The sequence below is a fragment of the Heterocephalus glaber genome, unplaced genomic scaffold, assembly GCF_053883595.1.
Source record: "Heterocephalus glaber isolate CG9 unplaced genomic scaffold, H.glaber_assembly_v1.0 deba00000621, whole genome shotgun sequence".
NCBI classification, from domain to species: domain Eukaryota; kingdom Metazoa; phylum Chordata; class Mammalia; order Rodentia; family Bathyergidae; genus Heterocephalus; species Heterocephalus glaber.
The window spans coordinates 11,579,262-11,601,001 of record NW_028258153.1 but is presented as its reverse complement, the minus strand read 5'-3'; the positions used below and the strand labels follow the sequence as shown (position 1 = coordinate 11,601,001).

General features: G+C 32.0%; 1 protein-coding gene across 4 annotated transcripts in view; it reads left to right on the top strand.

Moving 5' to 3' along the window:
- Spag16 (sperm associated antigen 16) overlaps positions 1-21,740 on the top strand; it is a 773,985-nt gene that overhangs the window by 240,308 nt on the left and 511,937 nt on the right. Inside the window, exon 11 of one of the 4 annotated variants that reach the window (XM_021263469.2) lies at positions 16,938-17,537. The exons of 2 other annotated variants lie outside the window; for them this stretch is intronic. In XM_021263469.2, coding sequence (XP_021119128.1) covers positions 16,938-16,989 — 52 coding nt within the window. In that variant the 3' untranslated portion in view covers positions 16,990-17,537. Of the gene's footprint in view, positions 1-16,937; positions 17,538-21,740 lie in introns of those variants that run through there. One more of the 4 variants, XM_087206159.1, reaches the window with a different exon arrangement.

The window sequence follows — 21,740 nt, the reverse complement described above, 5'->3', positions numbered from 1 at the left end:
AACAGATGTTTAGAATTGTTTTTGGCTGATTTCGATTCTAACATCCCTGTCTTTGTATTTTACAGTGGTTTTAAGTTGCATTTCCCAGGAGACATATGATATGGGGGAATCTTTTTCATATTCTTCTTGCCATTTGTATACCTTTTTTCATGATGTGTCTGTTGAGGTCTTTAAACTATTTTTAACCACATTATTTTTTATCAATGATTTTAATTATTTTATATATTTTAGATAACAGTGAACACAATAGGTATGTGTTCTTTGGCAAATATTTTCTCAGATGGTGTCTTTTTTTGTACTTTCGTAGAACAAAAATATTTAGTTTACGTAAAATATGGCTTATAAATATCTTACATGGTTTGTGGCCTTCATTGTCTTTTCTAAAAAGTCATTGTTAAACCCTAGACTTCTAAATTTCCTCCTGTGTTATCTTCTAGCAGTGTTTTGCATTTTATAGTTAGATTTGTGATTATGGAATCTTTGAAAATTTTTTCTGTCTGAATCACTTGTATTTATTCTCACTGCTTTTATTTGTTCAATTGTATCAGTCTCTGGTTTTCATATAGGAGGTTTGCTTTTGATGTCTGGTGATAATCAGCATAGTGTTCATGTTTAAGAATGACACTTCATGGGCGGACGATTTAGCTCAGTGTTTCCACTGCTTGCCTCACAAGCACAAGGTCCTGAGTTTGATCCCCAGTACCAAAAAAAAAAAAAAATGACACTTCATGCATTTGAAGAGTGTACCATTCAGTGGTCAAAATAGCATCACTTTATTTGCGATATCTCAAATTTTAATATCTGTAGGCCTTTTCTCTCACAGCCTGGTTTCTGGTTTTCCAGAACTGATTAAAAGAATAAGGTTCGGCCAGGTTGAACGGGATAGAATACTGTGTAGTTTATAGTGTTATAGGGCCAGGTGAGTTGGAACTATAGAGATGCACCACACTGAATTAAATGGAATCCTTTATTATCATAGCCAGCTCTCCAAAGCGGGCTCAGGCCTCCAAAAACTCTGGACAAAGGAAAGGCAGTTTGCAGGGTCCTTTTAAGGGCTCTTCTATTTGGGGAGGGTTCAGGGCGTGGGGGAGCACAAGCAGAATTTCAGAGGAACAGAACTTTGGTAAGTCAGTGGGTGTCAGGGGCAGTTTTACATAGTTTAGTTAAAACAAAGTATCACATAGGTGCGGAGTCTTCTGTTTACAAGGTATTGAAGATAACATAGTTGCAGACTCACACAGGATGCAGTGGTTGGTCTGTTATGGATTAAATGACAGGACTCCCAAGGGCAAGGTGAGGGGGAGGCGACCGTGGGAATCACTCAACTTTATACAAATGGAGCCAGGTTGGCTATCACAATAGAATGTCACTTTCTGTTTTAGTTTGCAGTCTGGAACCTCTTATTTGCCTTACTCTGAAATGGATGAATTTCTTTAGACAACATATCTTACAACTTTTCTGTGAGTGAGGAGATGGACACAAGGGTTCTCAGAAATAACTGCTTCTTAACCATACCTAGTCAATTGATATGCCTTTACTTAAGTCTTTCACTTCAGCATTCCCTTCGGTACACAGTTAGGTAGGCTGAGTCATTACCATCTATCCAACTGTCTTGGGATTCTTACATTTCAGATTGGAATTACAGCTACCTCCTTTCATCAGGCATAGACTGTTTGTTATTGCTCTTCTTGTTCTTTTAAATAATAATAATCATTTATTAAAGTAGATAAAGAACACTTGTTTGCTCAGATTTTAATACTGCTTTACATGTTTTCTGTTTGAACAATCATTATGTTATCAACCAAAATATTCAGCTGGTAACAGATTTATTTAATATTCACTTGTCAATCACACAGTTGAGAACCTTGAGGGAAAAACATATCAAAGGCATATATACAATTAAAGAAATTCTCATTATACATGTTGCATGGAAGATATATTTTATTAATTTTACATATTCTAGAAGACATTCAAATGAAGATAAATATCTTCTGACTGTTGATAAAACTGTTCTGGCGGTTGAGGTCCTTCATTTTCTATTTTTGTGATGAGAAAACCCCAAAATTATTAATGTTAAATTACCATCATACGTTCATCTAAAAGACAGTAAATAATTTGTAAAAAAAGATTATAGATTGGTTAGTTTAGGTATTTTATGGTGGCTTAATTCACTGCTGGAGTATCCTCTAGAAAAGGAAAAAATAAGGAAGAAAACTGTCCTTATATTTTATGTTGTTTTTACTTTGTTGAATTAAAGCCAGAAGCCATAAACATATTTTCCACCATGCATTTCTTCATAATGCTCTGATAAGTCTTTGCATATAGAAACAATTCCATAAAATTTCATGAATGTCTATCCACGACAACAGATATGAACCTATTGGAGTAACATTTTAACTAAACCAAAATGTTACTGAACTATCATTGTGCAAGGCAATAGGAACTCCATTCTTCTAGGTAAGAGATAATAAAAAACGTGTGACAATTGAAGTTGTTTATAAGTGTTATGAGGGAAAAGGCAAAAAATATAGAAACAAGATAGAATAATATTTTTACAAAAGGTTGTTCAGGGAGGTCTCTTCCTTAATGTTTAACATTTCTTGTTAAATATTCTCTGAACAACAAGAAGCAAATGAATTACTGAAAAATTCACTTAGAAATGTGAATGAGACTTCAGTGGTAGTGAGGTTTATATTTACCTTACCAGAAGTATATGTCTCTTTCATGTTTCCCTACTTTTAGAGGTTTATGAATGCATGCTTTAAATACTTCTTTGAAATTTAAATTGCAATTGAAAAAGATATAAAATGCAGTGATTTCTTTGTTTATGGATTTGGAGGAGAGAAAGAAAGAGACCCAAGGCTAATAGAAATAGATTATATCTCACTTATGGAACATAGATTAAGATAATGTATTTTATTGTGGACCTCCCTTCAGAATTCGAACTAAATTTCATTTACTTTTTCTATTTAAGTAATAACCTCAGGGCTCTTTTTAAAAATCATTATTGGAAGATAACCTAATATATCATTGATATAGTTTCTTTGTATGGTAGTATCATTGACAAAATATCATGTTAGCAATATCGCCTTTTTACAGTCTTGAAATGATAAAATAGAGAAAGCTTTGCCAAATGTAATTTCGGGGACAGGGTATAGTTCCTATTTTTTATGTTTTATTGAAAAAAGAAACAATACATGTACTTTATAGAGCATCAGTTTAAAAGTGAACATGTATTTGGTTTGCCCAAATTCACAATTTATTTTCCTTTAAATATCTTGCAGATCTTTATTATATGATCATGATTTCATTTAAAAGAACTCCCAGCTGACACTTGGTTTTTCTAGAATCTTTAAATGTAAACATTTAAAGTATATTAACCTAATATTTATTCCGTCTTTAAAGAACAACACAACTGATCTTTAAATCATGATGTTTGACATATAGAAGAAACACACTTTAAAATAAATACTTTAAACGTGGAGATTGAGTTGGATATTAATTTTGTTTCAAAATTGTGTGTATAAAATTAGGGACACAGTAAAATTTTCTCTCCCATCATCATCCTATTCCTCCCATTCTCCATACTCCTTGAAGTAACCATTTCATGTATCTATCTTGTGTAGCCTTCAGAAGTTTTATTCACGTAGAAACAAGATTAAATATATATGCTTGCTTGCCTGTATGTACCTAAAATTTAGCATATTTCAAAGTTTCTCTGTATGTTACATTTTATTATTGATGTCCTGGAGATCTTTGTATATTGGTACAAGATAAACTTCTTTATTTAGTTATTACCTACTTGTTGTATAAGGTGTCAAGTTTCATTCACTCTCTCTGAGATATATATATATATAATTTTATATATTATTTTATGTGAATTTATCTACTACTACACATATATGTTTTATATATTATTTATATATTTATATATTTATATATATATAATTTTCACCAATAATCTGATACTATAATCAATGATATATACTTATGTTGTTTTATACGTATATATTTTAGGGAAAAGACCTAGAAATAGAATTATTCTATGCAAAAGCCCAGGCCTTTTTAATTTCAAAAACTGTTATCGCCAAATTTCCCTCATAGTATCATTTTGTATAACATTGTGTTCCCCCAATAAAAATTGAAAGAGTTAATTTCTTTACAATTCTTGTTCAAGACTTTGAATGTGCACCAAAAAGATGATTAATAATAGAATATTTAGGGGAGTTTTAATTTTTATTTCTCATAGTATGAGATTGATAATTGTTTTTTTTTTTTTTTGGTACCGGGGATTGAATGATAATTGTTTTAAAATTCACTATTTGTGCTTCCCTTTCTGTGGACTCTATAGTCTTATATTTCTCCCATTTTTCTTTTGGGTTGGTTAATCAGTTCCTATTAACTCTTCATATATGAGAGAACTTCTTTTTCCTATGCTATAAAGTTATAAACATTTTTCACAGTTTGACATTGTCTTTTGAGTTTACCTGTGGTCTTTAACTTTTAAATTTTGGCTTAAAATATGAAACCTTTTTCTATTCAAAGTTTTGGTGGAGCACTCCAATGTCTTCTGATATTTTTATTAGTGTATATTTTAAGATATCATATATAGAATTTATCCTGGTTTATCATATGAAGTATGAATAGCACTTTATTTTCTTATGAGTGCCCCTGAGTTGTTCCAGCACTATTTATATAATCTTTTTCTTTGTAGATTTACAATGTCATGTTTATCATATGCTATATTCTTGAATATTTTTGATTTCTGTATGGAATAATTATTCTGACTAGCTTTTTTTCTTTTTGGTACTGGGGATCGAACTTGGGACCTTGCGCTTGCGAGGAGGCAGGCAGCAACACCACTGAACTAAGTCCCCAGCCCTTATTTGTAATTTGACTCACTTTTTTTCTTGGATTTTAACACCTTATTCTGAAAAGACCTATAATGTAATATAGAGATAAGAATTTTTAAATTGTAACTACTTTTAACACTTAATCTTTTTTCTACAATATTTAATAACAGATTTTATTTGATTTTTATAAGATCAGATCTCAATGTTTTCTTTTAAGATTTTTAATAGTTACAAGTATATTACTATTCATAATTCAGACTTTTCTTAACAAACAGGAAGTAAATGGAGGTTATATAAACTATTAAGTGTGGAATAACGACTTTATATTTTCAAATGACTTTTTAAAAATTCAACAAAAGCTGCACATTGACTTAATTTCACACATATATTTATACTATATGTTTTATTTTTTATTTATCTTTATTCATTCTTCAAGCATTTCTTACAACACTGTCTGCATGTTAGTTATGACTAAGGATTATGGAAATGCAAATGTCTGAACATCTGAATCTTCAATTTTGTAGTGAACCTAAGACTACTATGCTTTATTAAAAAAATACAGTCATGCTGGGCATAGCAGTATGTATCTATATTTCCAGATACTTGGGAGGCTTAAACAGAATTGTTTGAGTCTAGAAATTCAAGCCCAGCCTTGGCAACATAGCAAGACATCATATAAAAAAAAAAGTAAAAAAACAAACTATCTTTGTGAGGTCAAGTAATATAATATTAATAATGAATTGATCATAACCAAGTTACAACTATTTGGTAACAAAATATCGTTCTCTCTTAAAAATAAATTCAGAGTGTATAATAATTTTAATTTTAGTTTGCCTATTTTTTGATTTTTTTAGTTCATTTGTTTTCTTATTGAAAATTTCAGAGACCCAGAAAAGTGTAATGGTAAAATGAACTATGTATTGTTATTCAGCTTCAAAAGCCATTAGTTTTGTATCATTTAACATTTTCACCTTGCCTTCTCTCTATTCTTTCCTGAGATATTCTAAACTGCATCCCGAATTCACTTATCACTCAGAAATACTTCAATATGCATCTCTAATAGATAAAAAAATTTAAAATCACATAATTAAAATAGCATTATTACATGAAAAAGACTGATAGTGATTCCTTAATACTATCTTAATTTCTTTTCAGAATTCATTTTAGCTATGCAAGTTGTATAGAAATTCTTAAATGAACTATGCAAGAAATGAGACTATTAATTTTTGTCCCTTCAACAAAATAAGAAGACAAGTAGCATTCTAGTCTTTTATGGCTTTTGTAAAACATAAGTTAATCATAGTTTTCTATCTTTGTCTTTTCTAAGACAAAATAAATGTCTTCCCGAATCACTTGTGATTTATCTACACAATTTTCAAGTGGAATGACATTGTTTATTCTTATTTCATCTTATAAGGTCAGCAAATGTATAAATTTCTAACCTTGTGAAAGGAATGTGACGTCATGCAGGTTTTCAGAGAAGAATGCAATTAGTGTCAGGTGCATCGAACAGTAACTGCAACGTGTTTAAGGAAAAACAAGAGGAAAGAAATCTCACCCAGAAAAAGCTGATAGTTATATGCCAGTTTTCATAAATTACACAACTTTGTATTTGTTTCCCTGACTTAAGACTTAACATAAACCATAACTTGTATTTTATACTTTCAATGTTAGTTATATTTTAAGAGATTTCCACAGTATATTATTATTTTTTATTTCAATTATTTTCATAAGAGCTATATAACACATCTAAAAATACCCAAAACTTTGTAAGATTTTTATTGGCTGTTTTTATTTAAAGATATTATTTTTTCCAGTAGGGAATTAGATTTAGGATTCATAGAGATGATGTTTTACAAATGTATAAATTCATACAGTTCTTACTTCTAAAACCCAAAATTGAGTTTCGGTAAGAGAACATTTGACAGATGACACTTAATAGTACTTTTGAAAGTGGCAATTGATACTTTAAAAGAAGTATTGTGATAACATGCTTATAATTCATATGAGTATTTTATTGTATTTTATGTTATTTGACCACACATTCTACATATATAAAAATAAATGTAAAAGTCAAGTGAGATTAAAAGGAAAAAGTCCAACTTATTCCCTACCCTACATATCCTGGATGTGGATACCTATTACTCACATGTTGCTTATGGATTGTACCTAAGGAATTGTGTTCACTTTGGAAAGACAAATGTGAAATTATATCATGCCTATTCTAGTCAACCTCTTATTTGCAGTTTTGCATTTGAGAATCCTTTGTAGGATAAAAAGAATGTGGATTTTAAAAAAATTATATAACATATTGAAGCATTTTGAATATGGAAGAATCATAAAAAAGTAGAATATTTCTTAGTTGGGGAAAAATAAAGCTAGCAACCATGATTAGAAAATTTCTATCTAATTCCTTGAATTAACAAAACCCACAATATATAATTTTTCCTTCCTAGGAAATAATACATATACATTTCTAGAAAGTCTAGCATGATGATAAGAATCCACTTAGATATAAAGTAATGTTAATAAAGTATGTTTCAGAAAATATAATTTTATAATTTTAATATATGAACATAGAAATCAAAATTCAAACATCATTGAAGAAGAAAAGTGAATAATAAAAGCTCTCTAAATCTATATTCCCTGCCCCCTTCTTACACATAACTTCTTTTGACCATCGTTTGACCATTTTTAGTTTATCTGATGATGTATATTTGAGTGTTTTGTGTATTTCTTGATATGTTGCCTCTAAGAAATAATGTATTGTTTCTCCACTATGGAAAATAAGAACGAGATTTCTTAGTAGTCCTTACACTTGCTACTTCTTTATTTTTAATTTTTAAAATTTAAAAAAAAGTTTGCTTTTTTAATGAAATATCCTTATGAATTTTATTAGTGAAAGTTGAAATTTCAGTATCCATTTATTTTACATCTTTCAGTTTCACATAACAGATTCTAAGTTTGCATCTCAACTTTTCTCCAGTCTCTTCTCACATTTCAATTTTTGTCTGATGTGTTAATATTTTCATAGTTTCACATATTAGAATATGTATTAACTAAAATTATCTTTAATTTTTTACTCTGCATTCTAAAAATTGATTTAAATAGAATTTAAAATATTATGATTATTTAGCTACTATTGATTTGATATTGATGTTAAATGTGTATAGTATAAAAATACAATTCTTTACATATAACAACATTTTACTGTATAAAGGAACATCATACATGACTGTCTAACATGTTATTCTCTTAAATATCATCTCTTATTTAAAATTATGCTGTATTCTTATTTCCTTTGCTTTTGTTTCTAGATACTTTTTAAATGATATCTATTTTTTCTAAAAAGTTTCAACTGCCTCTTTTAACATTATTTTTACAAGAAAATTATGTGCCTCTTGCCATACTACCAATGTAGCAGTATGTACTTATTGCCTTCTATCTTTTGCTTTTTTTCTATTTATCTCTTTTGCTATTTGTTGTGGAGTGTGTCTAATAATGTCCCCTCAAATTCTCACATGGTCATAGGTGGGGCTTTTCAGAAGTGGCTGGATGTGGAGTGTGTGATGCTGAGATCAAGGGAGTATGATTACTAAATTATTCCACTGATTGTTTTGACATAGTTCTGGGTGGAATTAAGGGTGCTCCACTCTGGGTGCAAGTGCTAAGAGCAGGTAGCCTGAATTAAATATAAGCAACAGAAAAGGGGTCATTGCTTGTTGTCTGCTTGCTTCCTCACTACTTTGCTGTTTTGCTGCCCTCCTGCCTTCTGCCTACCATGAACCATTTCTTCTGTGATGCCCCTCTGCCTTGCCATCCTGCCTTGGAGCCAGCCAACTATGAACTGAAACTTCTTCAAATTGTGAGCTAAATAAACTTTTTGTCCTTTACCTTTTGAGTATGGAGTATTTTGTCTCAGCAATGAGAAAATTTAGACAGTATTTATTTATTTATTTATTTATTTATTTATTTATTTATTTCGGTACCGGGGATTGAACTCGGGTCCTTGTGCTTGCACAGCAGGTGGCAAAACCACTAAGCTAGATCTCCGGCTCCCTAGACAGTATTTATTGTTCATTCATACTTATTAATGAAGGACTAAATGGATTCATATAGGTAGCTTGTTTTGGTGTCTTCTGTCAGTAGATTACTACCACCTGAATGATTATACTGATGGCATGTGCCATGTATGTGGAAGAACATGTAGATTGGGAAACCTGCACTTTCTCCTGCTCTCTATATTAACCAACTAGAAAAATAGTAGAAAAGGGAACATTTTCACTGAAAAGAAAATAGCATACATTCTACATTAAATCTTTTCTTGTGCTTAATGAGTTATGACTCTCTGGATTAGATAATTTGCCTTTTCTGTTCCATTTACCTTTTCTGTATTTTTATGAATGTAAGTTGTTTATTCTCCTGTTGTTTCACTGATTAACTGAAAGATAGGACAAGGAAGCCAAAGGCAATATATATGTGTCTAGTTACCATCTTGAATCAAAAATTAAGAAAAAACAAAATATGATAATATCATTAACTTTTTAATACATAAAAAGCTTTGAAATAACATCATATATGTGGAATATTTTAAATAAAATTAATTGTAAACTACTGTGATGACAAGCTCTGGTACATGCCTTTGCATCACATGAATAATTAAGAAAGTAGTATACCACCTCCTAACATTTATTGAACACGTCTTATACGTCAGGCACTGTTTTGAGTACAGTACTTAGCTCTCATTAGCTATTAGTATGCATAAGGATCCTGTGAATTTTATACCAAAATTAACTCTATTAACTACATGTTACATATTAAGAATTGAAAGTAGAACAACTAAGAGACTTGCCCCAGGTTAAACAATTACTAACTGATGGAGCTGAGATTCAATATTGTAGTAGACCCCCTGAGCCTATGGGTTTAATTATATCACTAGTGATGAAAACATGAAAATGACAAAAATAAACTCATATGTGAAAATTTTAAAACATACTGTTTTTTAAATGTCACTAATATTTATGCTTAACAAATTTAGGAATAATTTTTTAAAATAGTCGTTTAAATGAGATGTGCCAGTATTATTTTTTTCTGGCAAGAATATGAGGCTTAGATCTATTCCCTCTACTACTCAATCCTAGTTCTGAGACTCCTGATTTATTTTCCTTTTCTGTTCTTCAGTTCTCTTTTATGTTACATGTTCATTTCATTCTTCATGATATACTGTTTATATTAAATCCTACATTCTTGGCTCTGTTCTAAGAGTATAGGAAATACCAATGACCAGAACATAAAGTTATTTTCTTCAGGGAACTTATATTCTAGGGGAAAACATAGACTATTTGTAAATATAAACATAATATAGATTTCTGCTTCCAGCGATGAGACTAGCTTGTTTCTAAAGCATTTTTCCATTGAGAACTAGAAGCCTGAACAAAAAAGTTACAGGAGAGCTATACAATTAGCAAAATTCACAGGAATCAGAATCTGGAGAGAAGGGAAAAGGTGAATCTACCAGTTGAAAGGACTTTTTTCCTCAGTTTCAATTCCAAAGCTGCTGTTGAAAGGGCTAGATAGTTTAGCAGATAATGGAAGCTAAAATGTTGAGAAACAAACCAGGATTTTCAGCAATCAAAAATTAGAAATAAGGGTTACAAAGAGACAAAACTCCCTGGCTTTTGATTGAGCCTTGAAGGTATGTAACTTAGGAAGAAGAACCAACCAGTAATAGTCCAGGTTTCAAAAGGATTGAATACTAGTTTTGGATCAGGTAAGGATTATTAAGTTAATTTGTCCATGCCTCAAATGAATACCAGAAGCAATGGAGAACATTTTGATGGTTGGAAGCAGGGAAAAATATTGTTTGAGATGTGTTGGTAGAAATAGAGAACTAGAAAGAAAATGCTGTCCTGCTGAGAGTGTGTTAAATGATAAAGGGGTCCATACAAAGTGTGGAAGGGGTGAAAACAAGAGCAGATAGTAGCCTAGGAAAATAGGAATGGCTTTGAAACTAGAGATTATGCTGACTATATGTCTTTCAGTGCTGTTGAAAGGTTAGTTTTTCTGTTTATACAGTACAAAGGTGAATATTCGTAGATATCACAATATGGCAAAGTCAGTGGGTGGCTGGAGGGAAGAAGATAATTGAGCAACAAGAAACCAAGAAGCTATGTAGCTAGGTAATTGGAGAAATTCCTCAGTGACACTGAAAATGGAAAGAATGCTGGCAGGAATTAAAAGTGAGAAGTCACTGCCTTTCTGAATCAGATTTATTACAAAAGTTGTGTAATTAATACTTTCTTTAAAGAGGTTTTAGTTTTTTTCATGATTGAGTAGCCTTTTTAAAGAAATCAAAAGGAATGATATTTAAAACAGCTAAATAAGTCATTTTTCACAGTGCTTCATTTTTAGCTGTGATTGGAGGAATGTTGAAACACAAGGGCTTGGTAATATCTATACATTTTTTAAGGTTTGTCTAATCTTAATCCCTTTTATAAAAATGAGTTTAATCCAGTGGTGCATGCCTGTAGTCCCAGCACTCTGGGAGGCTGAGGCTGGAGAATTGCAAGTTCTAGCCCAGCCTAGGCAATGTAGCAAAATTGAGACCCTGTCTAAAAAAATAAGGAAAATAAATAAAAGTCTTAAAAGATCTGGGAATGTAGCTTAGTGGAAAAGTTTTCAGATTCACCAGTACTGGGAAAAATATGTTGAGTCCTAAGCTTGTGAAGTCACACTGGCTAGCAGAAAGATCCATCTCTTTCAGGGGAGTCCTGGTTTGATAGAAAGAAGCATAAAGGAAACGATCATGACTGGAGATAAAAAGGGGCAACCCCATTCATCTGCTACCTGCACAAGAGTCTAGCAGTAGTGGCGAACTTATGGAATGTGTGTTATTTGTTTTTCTTTTAAGACGAAAGATGTTAATGTATGAGTTTTTTCTAAACTAAAATCTCACTATTCAGGGTTAATTGCAGTGTTGGCACTCTGTGATAAATATGTGGGGTTGGGGTTGCAGCTTGGACACTCCATCCCTAAACAGTTAGCAATAGCTAGTCTAGGGTAATTTTAGTATACTTAATGTACTTAGATGCGAAGAGAGTTCATTCATTATAAATTTTGGTGGAAAGGTCCTTATTTTTCTCTTTGCCCTTGTAAGAGGGAAAATTGAGACAGGTGGTTTTACTGGACAGTAAGCTGCAAAGCAGCTGTGCCTGATTCTTTTTTTTTTTTTGCTCATTTTCCTCCAGTTTCAATTTTTATTAGTACATGTTTGCATTGCATAGTAATCACTTCATTTGGGGGGAGTTGTTACATAACACATCTTCATTCTTTATTCATCTCCTTCCCCTCTTCTCCTCCAGCCCTCTCTCCATCTCTCAGTCTCCTTCCCATTTGCACTTCCTATTATCTGTCTTTATTTTGCTCTTTATTCATATTTTGGGTTTCTCATATAAGAGGAATCACACAATATTTAAGCTTGTGTGACTGACTTATTCCATATGGTCTCAAGGTGCATCCATTTTCCTACAAATGACTCAAGTTTATCCTTCTTTATGACAGAGTAGTACTTTATTGTGTATAAATACCACATTTTCTTTATCTGCTCATTTGTTGGTGGGCATTATAGACCTCTTCCAAATGTGAGCTATTATGATTTGTGCTGCTGTAAAAATGAGTATTCATGTATCAATATAATATTATGTTTTTAACTCTTTCAGGAAGATACCCAGAAGGGGAATAGCTGGATCAAGTGGAATTTCTGTTTTTAGTTTTTTTAGGAATCTCCATAAATATTTTCAGAGTGCTTGTACTAGTTTACGTTACCATCAACAATGTAGAAGGGTTCCTTTTTTTCCTGTACCCTTGCCAGCATTTGTTATAATTTGATTTCCTGATGATAGCCATTCTTTCTTGAGTAAAATTGAGTCTCGGTGTTGTTTTAATTTGAATTTCTCTAATGGCCAGTGATGTTGAACATTTTTTCATGTTTTATTGACTATTTGTACTTCTTCTGAGAAGCGTGTCTGTTCATTTCAGCTTTCCGCTTTTTGATTGGGTCTTTTATTTTAGTGGGTTTAATTTTCTTGTTGTTGTTCTTTATAGTATATTCTAGATACTCTAATGCTCTGTCTGAGGAATATCTGGTAAAGTTTTTTAGCATTGTGTAGGATATCTCTCCACTCTGTTGGTTGTTCCCTTGCTATGCAGAAACTTTAATTTGATATGATATCGTTCCTTGATTCATGATGTTATTTCTTGTGCAATTTGAGTGAGGTTTTAATTTTGACAGAGGAATCAGAAAGAAAAAATGTTATTCTTTTGCTATCATTTTTTCTCTCCTTCTTGAATGATTTTATATTTAATCCTTAAGACAGAATTCATTTTGAGGAAAGGAAAATTTTCAGTATAGAAACTCAGATAACTGTCATGAGGATAAAAGCTTAAATTCCATAGCTATCATTTTATTTTAATTATAAGTAAATCGATATCCTTCACAGTAATTTTTGACAATGGAACAATGGCCCAAGATCACTGTGTAACATCTGGTATACCCTCTGTCATTAAAAATCAATTAGAATTTTTAATTATTTTTGTGCAACATCTGCATAGCAATCTGATTCCAAGCCAAATTAAGTGTTCTTTTTGATGATAGCGCAAAATGACACAGGGACAGCTTAAGAACCTTCCCTTTCCCAGAGTAGGAGTGACAGTATTTGGCTTGACTTTCTTGATTTGATTTATATAATTAATAGAATATATTATTTTATCTTAACAAATTGTGAGACTCAATATTAAAATCTGTTTTTCAGTTGTCCAAATACCTCTTTTAACTTTGGCACTTCATTTTCTTATCAGACTGTTTCTCATAGTTGGCAAACAGTTTCAAATAATCCCCATACAATTAATTGCTGATGATATGATTTTCATCCTTCTGGCTTTTCTTGAGCTATTGCCAGTATTGTTGAAATCTCCTGATTAGGAAAGTCAGAAGGAAGCAGTAATATCATAGAGTGACCAAAAAATCTGAAGACAAAGTTTCATGATCAACATAGATTCTAGTCAACAAAGATTTCAGCTTTTAATCCTTGATTAATTATAATTATATATTACCATCACTTTTATTTCCCTCTGATAGATTTTGACATTTCTGTTCTTCAAGAGATTATATTATTTGAAAAGAACATGAAAATTAATCTCATTAAAATTGGCATGAATCTGTAGGTGATGATACATGCTATTTGAACTCTGTTGTTTTTGTTCTAAATATAATTGCATTTTGGTAACTAGCAATTTTTCAATGCTAAAAGCCCAGCCATTAATTCTGTAATTGTGTAAAATTCACTAGTAATATTCTACTATCTATACCTCACTGCTCTAACTATTTCAGGAAATTTTTGTGTACATGATATCTTGTAAGTAACATGTCTATGGCCTGTGATTTTTTTTCAGTTTAGAATTATCTTAATTTTGTAATACATTTGTGTGAATGCCTGTTCGCCCATATTTCAAATTGGTGCATTGGTTTAAATATCAAAATATCATCTGTGAATTTTTTTCTCTAAAAACTGTCCAGAGTGATACTTGATAGTTTTATAGGATTTCATTTTGTTTTGGTATAATTATGTTGAATCTTTAACAACATTAAAATGATACTTTAATGATTAAAATTAAAGGATATTTACTGATTTGTAATTTTTCTTAAATATTTTTTCCATTAGAGATGTTGTCTTATCATTTCAATTAATTGAATTTTCTTAATCCTTATATTGCAAATTACTAATTATATTTTCAAAAGTTTATTTATATTGGTTTTACAAGAGGTGATCATAAAATATGGTGAATGTTTATTTTTTTAAAACCTTATTTTAGTAAAAGACATATTGCTAAGAATGAAGGGATAAATGTGTTTGAAGCAAAGTGGGAAGATTTTTGTTTCTTTTATTGTGACAAAGTTTTTAATTTAAGCATTAACCATATTTTCTGATCACCTCTCATTGATCAGTTGTTTATGGCAGTTTCTATTAAGTAGCATTATGGTGTGTTCTCATGCATCTTATTCACTTGATCTGGTGCTATGAACTTCTAGCTCTTTGTCAAAGTCAAAAGACCAGGAAATGTAATAGTTTTGAATAGATTCATGACATCAGGGCAGCCCTGACAGGACCACTGAAGAGAATCACAAAAGAGATTACAGAACAGCTTCAGAAAGTGGCAAGAAGGATGGGATGAGTGTGGTCAAATTGAGGAGACATATTTTGAGGGTAATTAATACCAATACATTTTTCACTATGATAGTTTTTTGAGAATATAAATGCTGTATTTTTATAATACCATTTATGTATGCAGTTTTTATTCAGTAACTTTTCCTCTAAGCTCATGTTACTTATTAAAACATGGACACATTATTGGTGTATTGTCTTGACAATTTCTGATTGTCCAATTTCCATATAATTCCTTGTTGTATTTTTATTTATTGAGTTGTTCATTGAATGAGTTGTTTAGCAATTAATATCAGCATTATTGTCTATTTCTATGTACTGTGATAGCTATGTCAATTTTCCTGGGGGTGCTTCTTCACAATTTATTTTGTTTACAGAGTACCCTTATAGAAGTAGGCTCCTTTTTCACAAATAGAAGTTATACCTGCTCATTCATTAGTTGTGAATCTCTCCTTTTTTCTTCTTCCAAATAGTTTTTTTATTGTAAAGTTGAATTTCTGGTGTTAAGAATATACCAGAGACTCATATAATTACATAATTTATTCCTATATTTTTCATACTCTATTTTAATGTTTGTTTACTTTTATTTGGAAATCCAGTTTTTAGTTGTAAAACCTCAGAAGATTAAATTTTTCTCATTCTTGCTTTTATTTAATTTTAAATACATAATGTATGCTATAAAAGAATCAAGATTATTGTTCTTTATTGAAGTGAAAGGAAATTTTTAAATTAAACTCTCCATGGTAACATAAGCCTAGATAAATAAATTTATACCCATGATCTTCTAAATAGCCTCATTATCTACTTCCTGTATCTTCTTCTCCTTAAATTCTACAGTCCAAATTGAATCTTGTATGGTAGATGCTTATTTTTCTCACACCACAACTAATATTCCCCCTTGGGATCTATGCAATTTGTACTTGACAGCTGCTCTTGCTCAGATGAAATTTTGTGCTCATATGTGCTTTCTCAGCCCCCATGTCTGTTTCCTAATGCCCCTCCATCATTCCTCTCTCTCCTCACAAACCCATCTCAACTGTCCACTTCAGCTCAAATGCTACATGAACTATTTGTTCCCTGGTCTACTCTGAGACTTCCAACATACTGATGGATTTACCAAAGATAAAGCCCTGAGACTTAGGACAATTCTCCTAATAACAATGATTGTGTTTTACTCCTTATATTATTCTGATTTCAATGATGAAAATATTACCAAGTGTTATGGCTTTTGTCTAGATGTTTACCCCAAAGTTTCATGCAGTCATAGATGGGGCTTTTTCAGAGGTGGCTAGATCTTCAGTGTGTGATGCTGGAATTAAGGGTGTGTGATTTCTAAATTAGTCCTCTGATTAGTCTGACACCTATCCTAAGCCAGGTAACCTAGATATGATATAAAAGGAGCAGAAAGAAGCTGGTGTTTTTGCTTGCTTGTTTTTGCTGTCTTTTCCCTGCCATGTACTGTTTCTCCTCTGTGATGCCCCTCTGCCATGCCACCCCGCCTTGGATCCAGCCACCTATGGACTGAAACCTCTATAAACTGTGAGCTAAATAAACTTTACCTCCCTTAACTTGTTGGTGTCATGTATGTTGTCTGAGTAATGAGAGAAAAGTGACTAAGACACCACACACATTTTAATCATCTTTATTTATTTAAGGCTCTTTAACTTTTAAGAAACAGAAATTACTCAAAGTATTCAGTTATCTAACAATTCATTTGTGAAAATGAATACCAATTGGTTATTCTAGAGAGAGTTACTAAGATATTGGAAGCAACTGGGGACAGAAGTGATGATTTCTTCCCTCTCATTGTCTCCTGGGGTCAGCAGTTCTCTACTGCATCTTCTCTTCTATATTTCTGCTCCAGCCAACTCCCAGAAGAAGGACCCTCTTCTTGCACTCGACTTTTGGCGAAATAACTAAAACTGTTATGGAACTTCATTACCAGATTCACAGGACTCTACGTAGTCAAATGTCCACCTCTGATCCAAAGTGCTTGAAAGAAGAAAGAGGAAGGTCATACAATTCAAACAGCCAAAGAACAAGTGATGGAAAGAGGCTGGGTACAGAGACATGACCCACGTATGGCCATCATAATCAGCCATTTTGATATAGGTATGTCTTAATACCAGAGTTATTCACAAGTCATGTTCTCTTCATGGAAAAAAACATAGTATGACTCATTTCATTATTGATGATTTGAGTTTTTGTCATGATAACAAGTATCTGTGAAATCAACATGGCATGAAATTTGCTTAAAATGTGAGAAAACTGGGCTGGGGATTTAGCTCAGTGATTTCGCCGCCTGCTGCGCAAGTGCAAGGACCGGAGTTCGATCCCTGTACCAAAAAAAAAAAAAAGTGAGAAAATTATAGATTAATATCAAATTACAAAGATAAGATACCAAGTTGTCTATATTTAGCAACTGAATTATACCAAGTGTATTAAAAGCAGAGTTTTGGAATAATACCTTTGTTGTGTTTTTCTTATATTTTCTCCATTACTTTAAATATTACATATTTAAAGGTTTAAAAGTAATACAAGCATCTCATGAACAGTATGCATAAGTATATGGGTATTTTATGTAACTGTAAATAAAACCTAGGAATTATGAGATCATTTACCTGAAAATGCCACTTTAATGAAATTAGATTGACTCTGAGATAAAGAAAACCAAGATTCTGTGAGTTTTAACTCAATATGGGGATAGAAAGAAAAAGTTTTTGTTTCTATTGTTGTAAAGATTTTAGTGTTTTAAAACATTAAGGTAATAAATATTAACTTTGTTTCTTTTTATTTGAAAATTGGTTTTTATGTAGATTACCATAGTTCCACCCAATCTTTTTAATATGCGCTATTAGTGTAACTCAGGGAAAATTACAAAAGTTGCCTAAGTAAAGTCTTTTGTGCTTTATTTAAAAAATCCAATTTTAATGTTTCTCATTGTGTATAATTTTAGAAATTATATATATATATATTTGTGTGTGTGTGTGTGGTACTGGGGATTGAACTCAGGTCCTTGTGCTTGTGCAGCAGGTGGCGAAACCAATGAGCTAAATCCCCAGCCCTAGAAACTATATTTTTAAGACCGTAAAATTGTCAATGTTCTATTGTGAAAAATTTAGAGAACTATCTTCAATGTATGTTTTATGTATATCTTGAGTTGGCAATTTAACATTGTACTTCTCTAATGCCTTCATTTCAGTAATTTTTGAATTTGCTTTGTTATATAAATTCTTTCTTTTTTTTTCAATACTTCTCTACTACAAGAAAGATTTCTTTGGTTCTAGAGGAATCTCACATGCATCTGAGCAGGCCTAATACTGAATACAGGCTCCCTTCCAACAGTGCTGGCAGCCATTTTACTGCCCTCTCCACAGAAAGCCAGCTGCCCAGGGATTTGTAAGTAGGGTGCAGATTTATTGGTTACAAAATCTTGGGAAAGGGATATTTTCTGTCCTATCCTATAATAACAGTCATTTCTAATCTGTACCTTAATTTTGGTCTTATTAAAGAACTTAAAAGGAAACCTATTAATTTGTATTTGATCGGCAATAAATGGACTCTAATATTTTGTACTAGCAAAGAAAAATAAATTATAACTAGAACTCTACTAAAAATAGTCTGTCCATATAGATATTAATGTAAAGAGCGAGTAACTGTCATTTGTATTTCCTTTATAAGTTGTTTCTCTTTAATATTTTAAAATAGTCAATCTCCACTCACATTTAATTGATTTTACCTACAGTCTACAATTTTATGTACACTTTCCAATACCATGACTCTTTCATTAGTCAAAATGATAAGTGGTGATGATGAAATCAGTTCAAATTCTCCTTTACTCTCCTCATCAACAACTTTGTGATCTAATATTAATTATGTTGTAGTCATCTGTGATATAAAACCAGAGTCATGCTAGCAATGTTGAAAATCAGAAGATTATTGATGTTATCTGAATACTGATTAGGTTCAGGCATATTGTCTCCAATATATGGCATCTTATCATTTAAACACAAGGAAGTCACTTTCACCTTTCCCTCACTCCTTCCCTCATAAATACTGAAGTATGAGATTGTCCCTCTTTCCATCGTTCACTCTCATAATTAGAGACTGTCTTTGATCACTCTTGATGATGTCAGGAAGGAGGGAAGAGCTCTCATCTGAATGACTTTGTGGAAAAAGAAATCATCCTTTGAAGGCTTCCTATGAGGCTTGATTCACACCTTACATCTCACAGGACCTATATTTGGGCTCTGCTTCTTTTGGTATCAGTTCCATCTTCAGCTGGTTTCCATTATCACAGCCAGACAGCAGTAGTTGTTCTAAGTATTATACCTGAACATCACCAAGTCAACAAAAAAATTAAAAAGCTCTTTCTCAGCTACCCCTTACTTCCATAGCCCCTACAGATTACTGGCTCTAAGTGGAAATGAGAAGTGATGATTGACTTAATCCAGTCAGGATCAACTTGGTCCTGGGAGTGAGAGCAGCAGTACATGCATGGAAAGAGTGGTTTACTAAAAAACATTTAGGGCCTTTTATTAGCAAGAGTGAAAAAAGGTTGCTAGGGACCTGACAACACATGTTCAATATAATACATGCTGCAGATTATCATAATAGTTAGGATGCTTAAAGCAAAGAGGATTAGTAAATAAAAAGATCTGTAGTTATTCAAGAAGGTTACTGAACTCTCTGACTTTCTGTGTCTTAAATTGTATGACTAAGTGATATATTTATAATTAAATATAAAATATTGCAAAAAGAAATATCAGTCAGAGGGAAACTTGCCAGTGTTAAGCAAAACAGGAGGAAATTCATAAAGGAAAGATAATTACAAAAATATATTTTCAAAATGGTAAAAACCAGAACAGTGATAGACTAAGTAATATATTTGGAAAACCTCTGGCATGTAAATAAATTTATAATAAAATGATACACTAATGAACAATTTTTGAGCAAGAAAATGAAATTTTCACAGAATAGGGGCATTATCAATAGACTTGCCTAAAGCTAATCCATTTCACTATTAGTAGGAGAAAAAAATTAAAATGATGCAAAGAGTTTTTCAGTCTTCTGTGTGGAAAAAAGTCATAAAGAGCAATAGCATGCATTCTTGCAAGAATGAAAACATGGCACTCTATTGCTGGGAGGGATTGGCAAGTAATGTAGCTACAGTAATTGCAACTAAATCTTAGTTATATTTTACCATGGAATTATGTCATGGAATATCACATCATATTGTGAGAACAAAAAGTAAAATCTTTTCCACAGTCATCCTTCTGTTGATGCAACAAAAACAGAATAACAAGTTTGAAATGTGTTACATAACATGGGACCCCATCAGAAATGAAAACCCAAAGAAACTGAAGAACTCATGTATTTTTATGCTTGGTTTAATGAAGAGGTGGATAGGCATCCAGAAGTATGATTGCACAAAGTAGGTATGATTCACAGAAGAAGTTTAGCTTATTCAATTTCTCCTCTGGTTCTCTAAATCTTCAGAGATTAGAACCTTCCTTCCCTCTGGTTATTGTGTGGGAGCCTCTGAATGAGGATGTTATGTTGTATTTCAGTAGAAAATGAACTAGGTTTTTATGCTTGCTTTAGGAGGGAAGGAGCAAGGAAAGGTAGGTGAGAGTGACTTTTCTGCTTTTGCTGTTCCACAAGTGATAAGGTGCCATATTTTGGAGGCAGTATGTTCTGAACTTGATCAGTATTCAAATAAACATCAATGATGTCCTGATGTTTATGCAGAGTCAATATCACTAATACCACTGTGCTTTTCTGTTTTGATATCATAAATGACTACAATTTAATTTGCACTAATAGTGGATCACAAAGTAGTTGATCAGGAAAGCATGGGAGAATTAGAACTGATTATTTCATCGCTAGTCTTATCATTTTGACTAATACAATTTCTCTTGAATTCTCTTAGCCTAAATTATATTACCTTTAAATTATAATATAAAAACTTATCTTTTACTCAAGAAATACTTTAAAAGAGGACAAGTGATATGTAGAATCAATGTATGATAGCTTTAGTATCAAGAACTTTATCTAAGTCTTTCAATTTTGTAATTTAGATATTTCCTAATTATTATTATTTTTAACATTACTAAGGATCAGGTGAATATGCCTTACTTTTGTACATCGCCTTTGGTTCATAACCATCAAGAATGTTCAGAAGAGGAAAGAAAATATTTTTAGCAGTTGGCCCAAGATTGTTTCTTCTACAAAAGCATCCAGTTATTGGAACTTGCTTGAGCACACGGTGCTAGCCTTGAAATTTAAGAGCTGGAGCTTGTGAAATGACATAGTTGAACTGTGCTGTATTAGAAATTATAGTAACTGGAGATTGGGCAAGACCCAAGGGAAAAATAGAAAACAGAGAACCTTAAAAATCAGATTTTGATACTCACTTTAAGTTGTATTCTGTGCTAAATGGATGTGCTAAAGGGCACTACGTGCATAGGATGGCATGTTGTTCAATATATTGAAGCAAATGTAGCTGGTGTAGATCATAGGAGGTTCCTGAAATTAGCTGAAAATTTTTCCAGTGAAGGGTAAGTGATTTAGGATATTCTCTTGCTGCAATCTACTTTATGTTTTGGTAGGAAAATGCAATACTCTGTAATAAGCAGCAAGTTGTTAGTGTGTGTGTGTGTGTGTG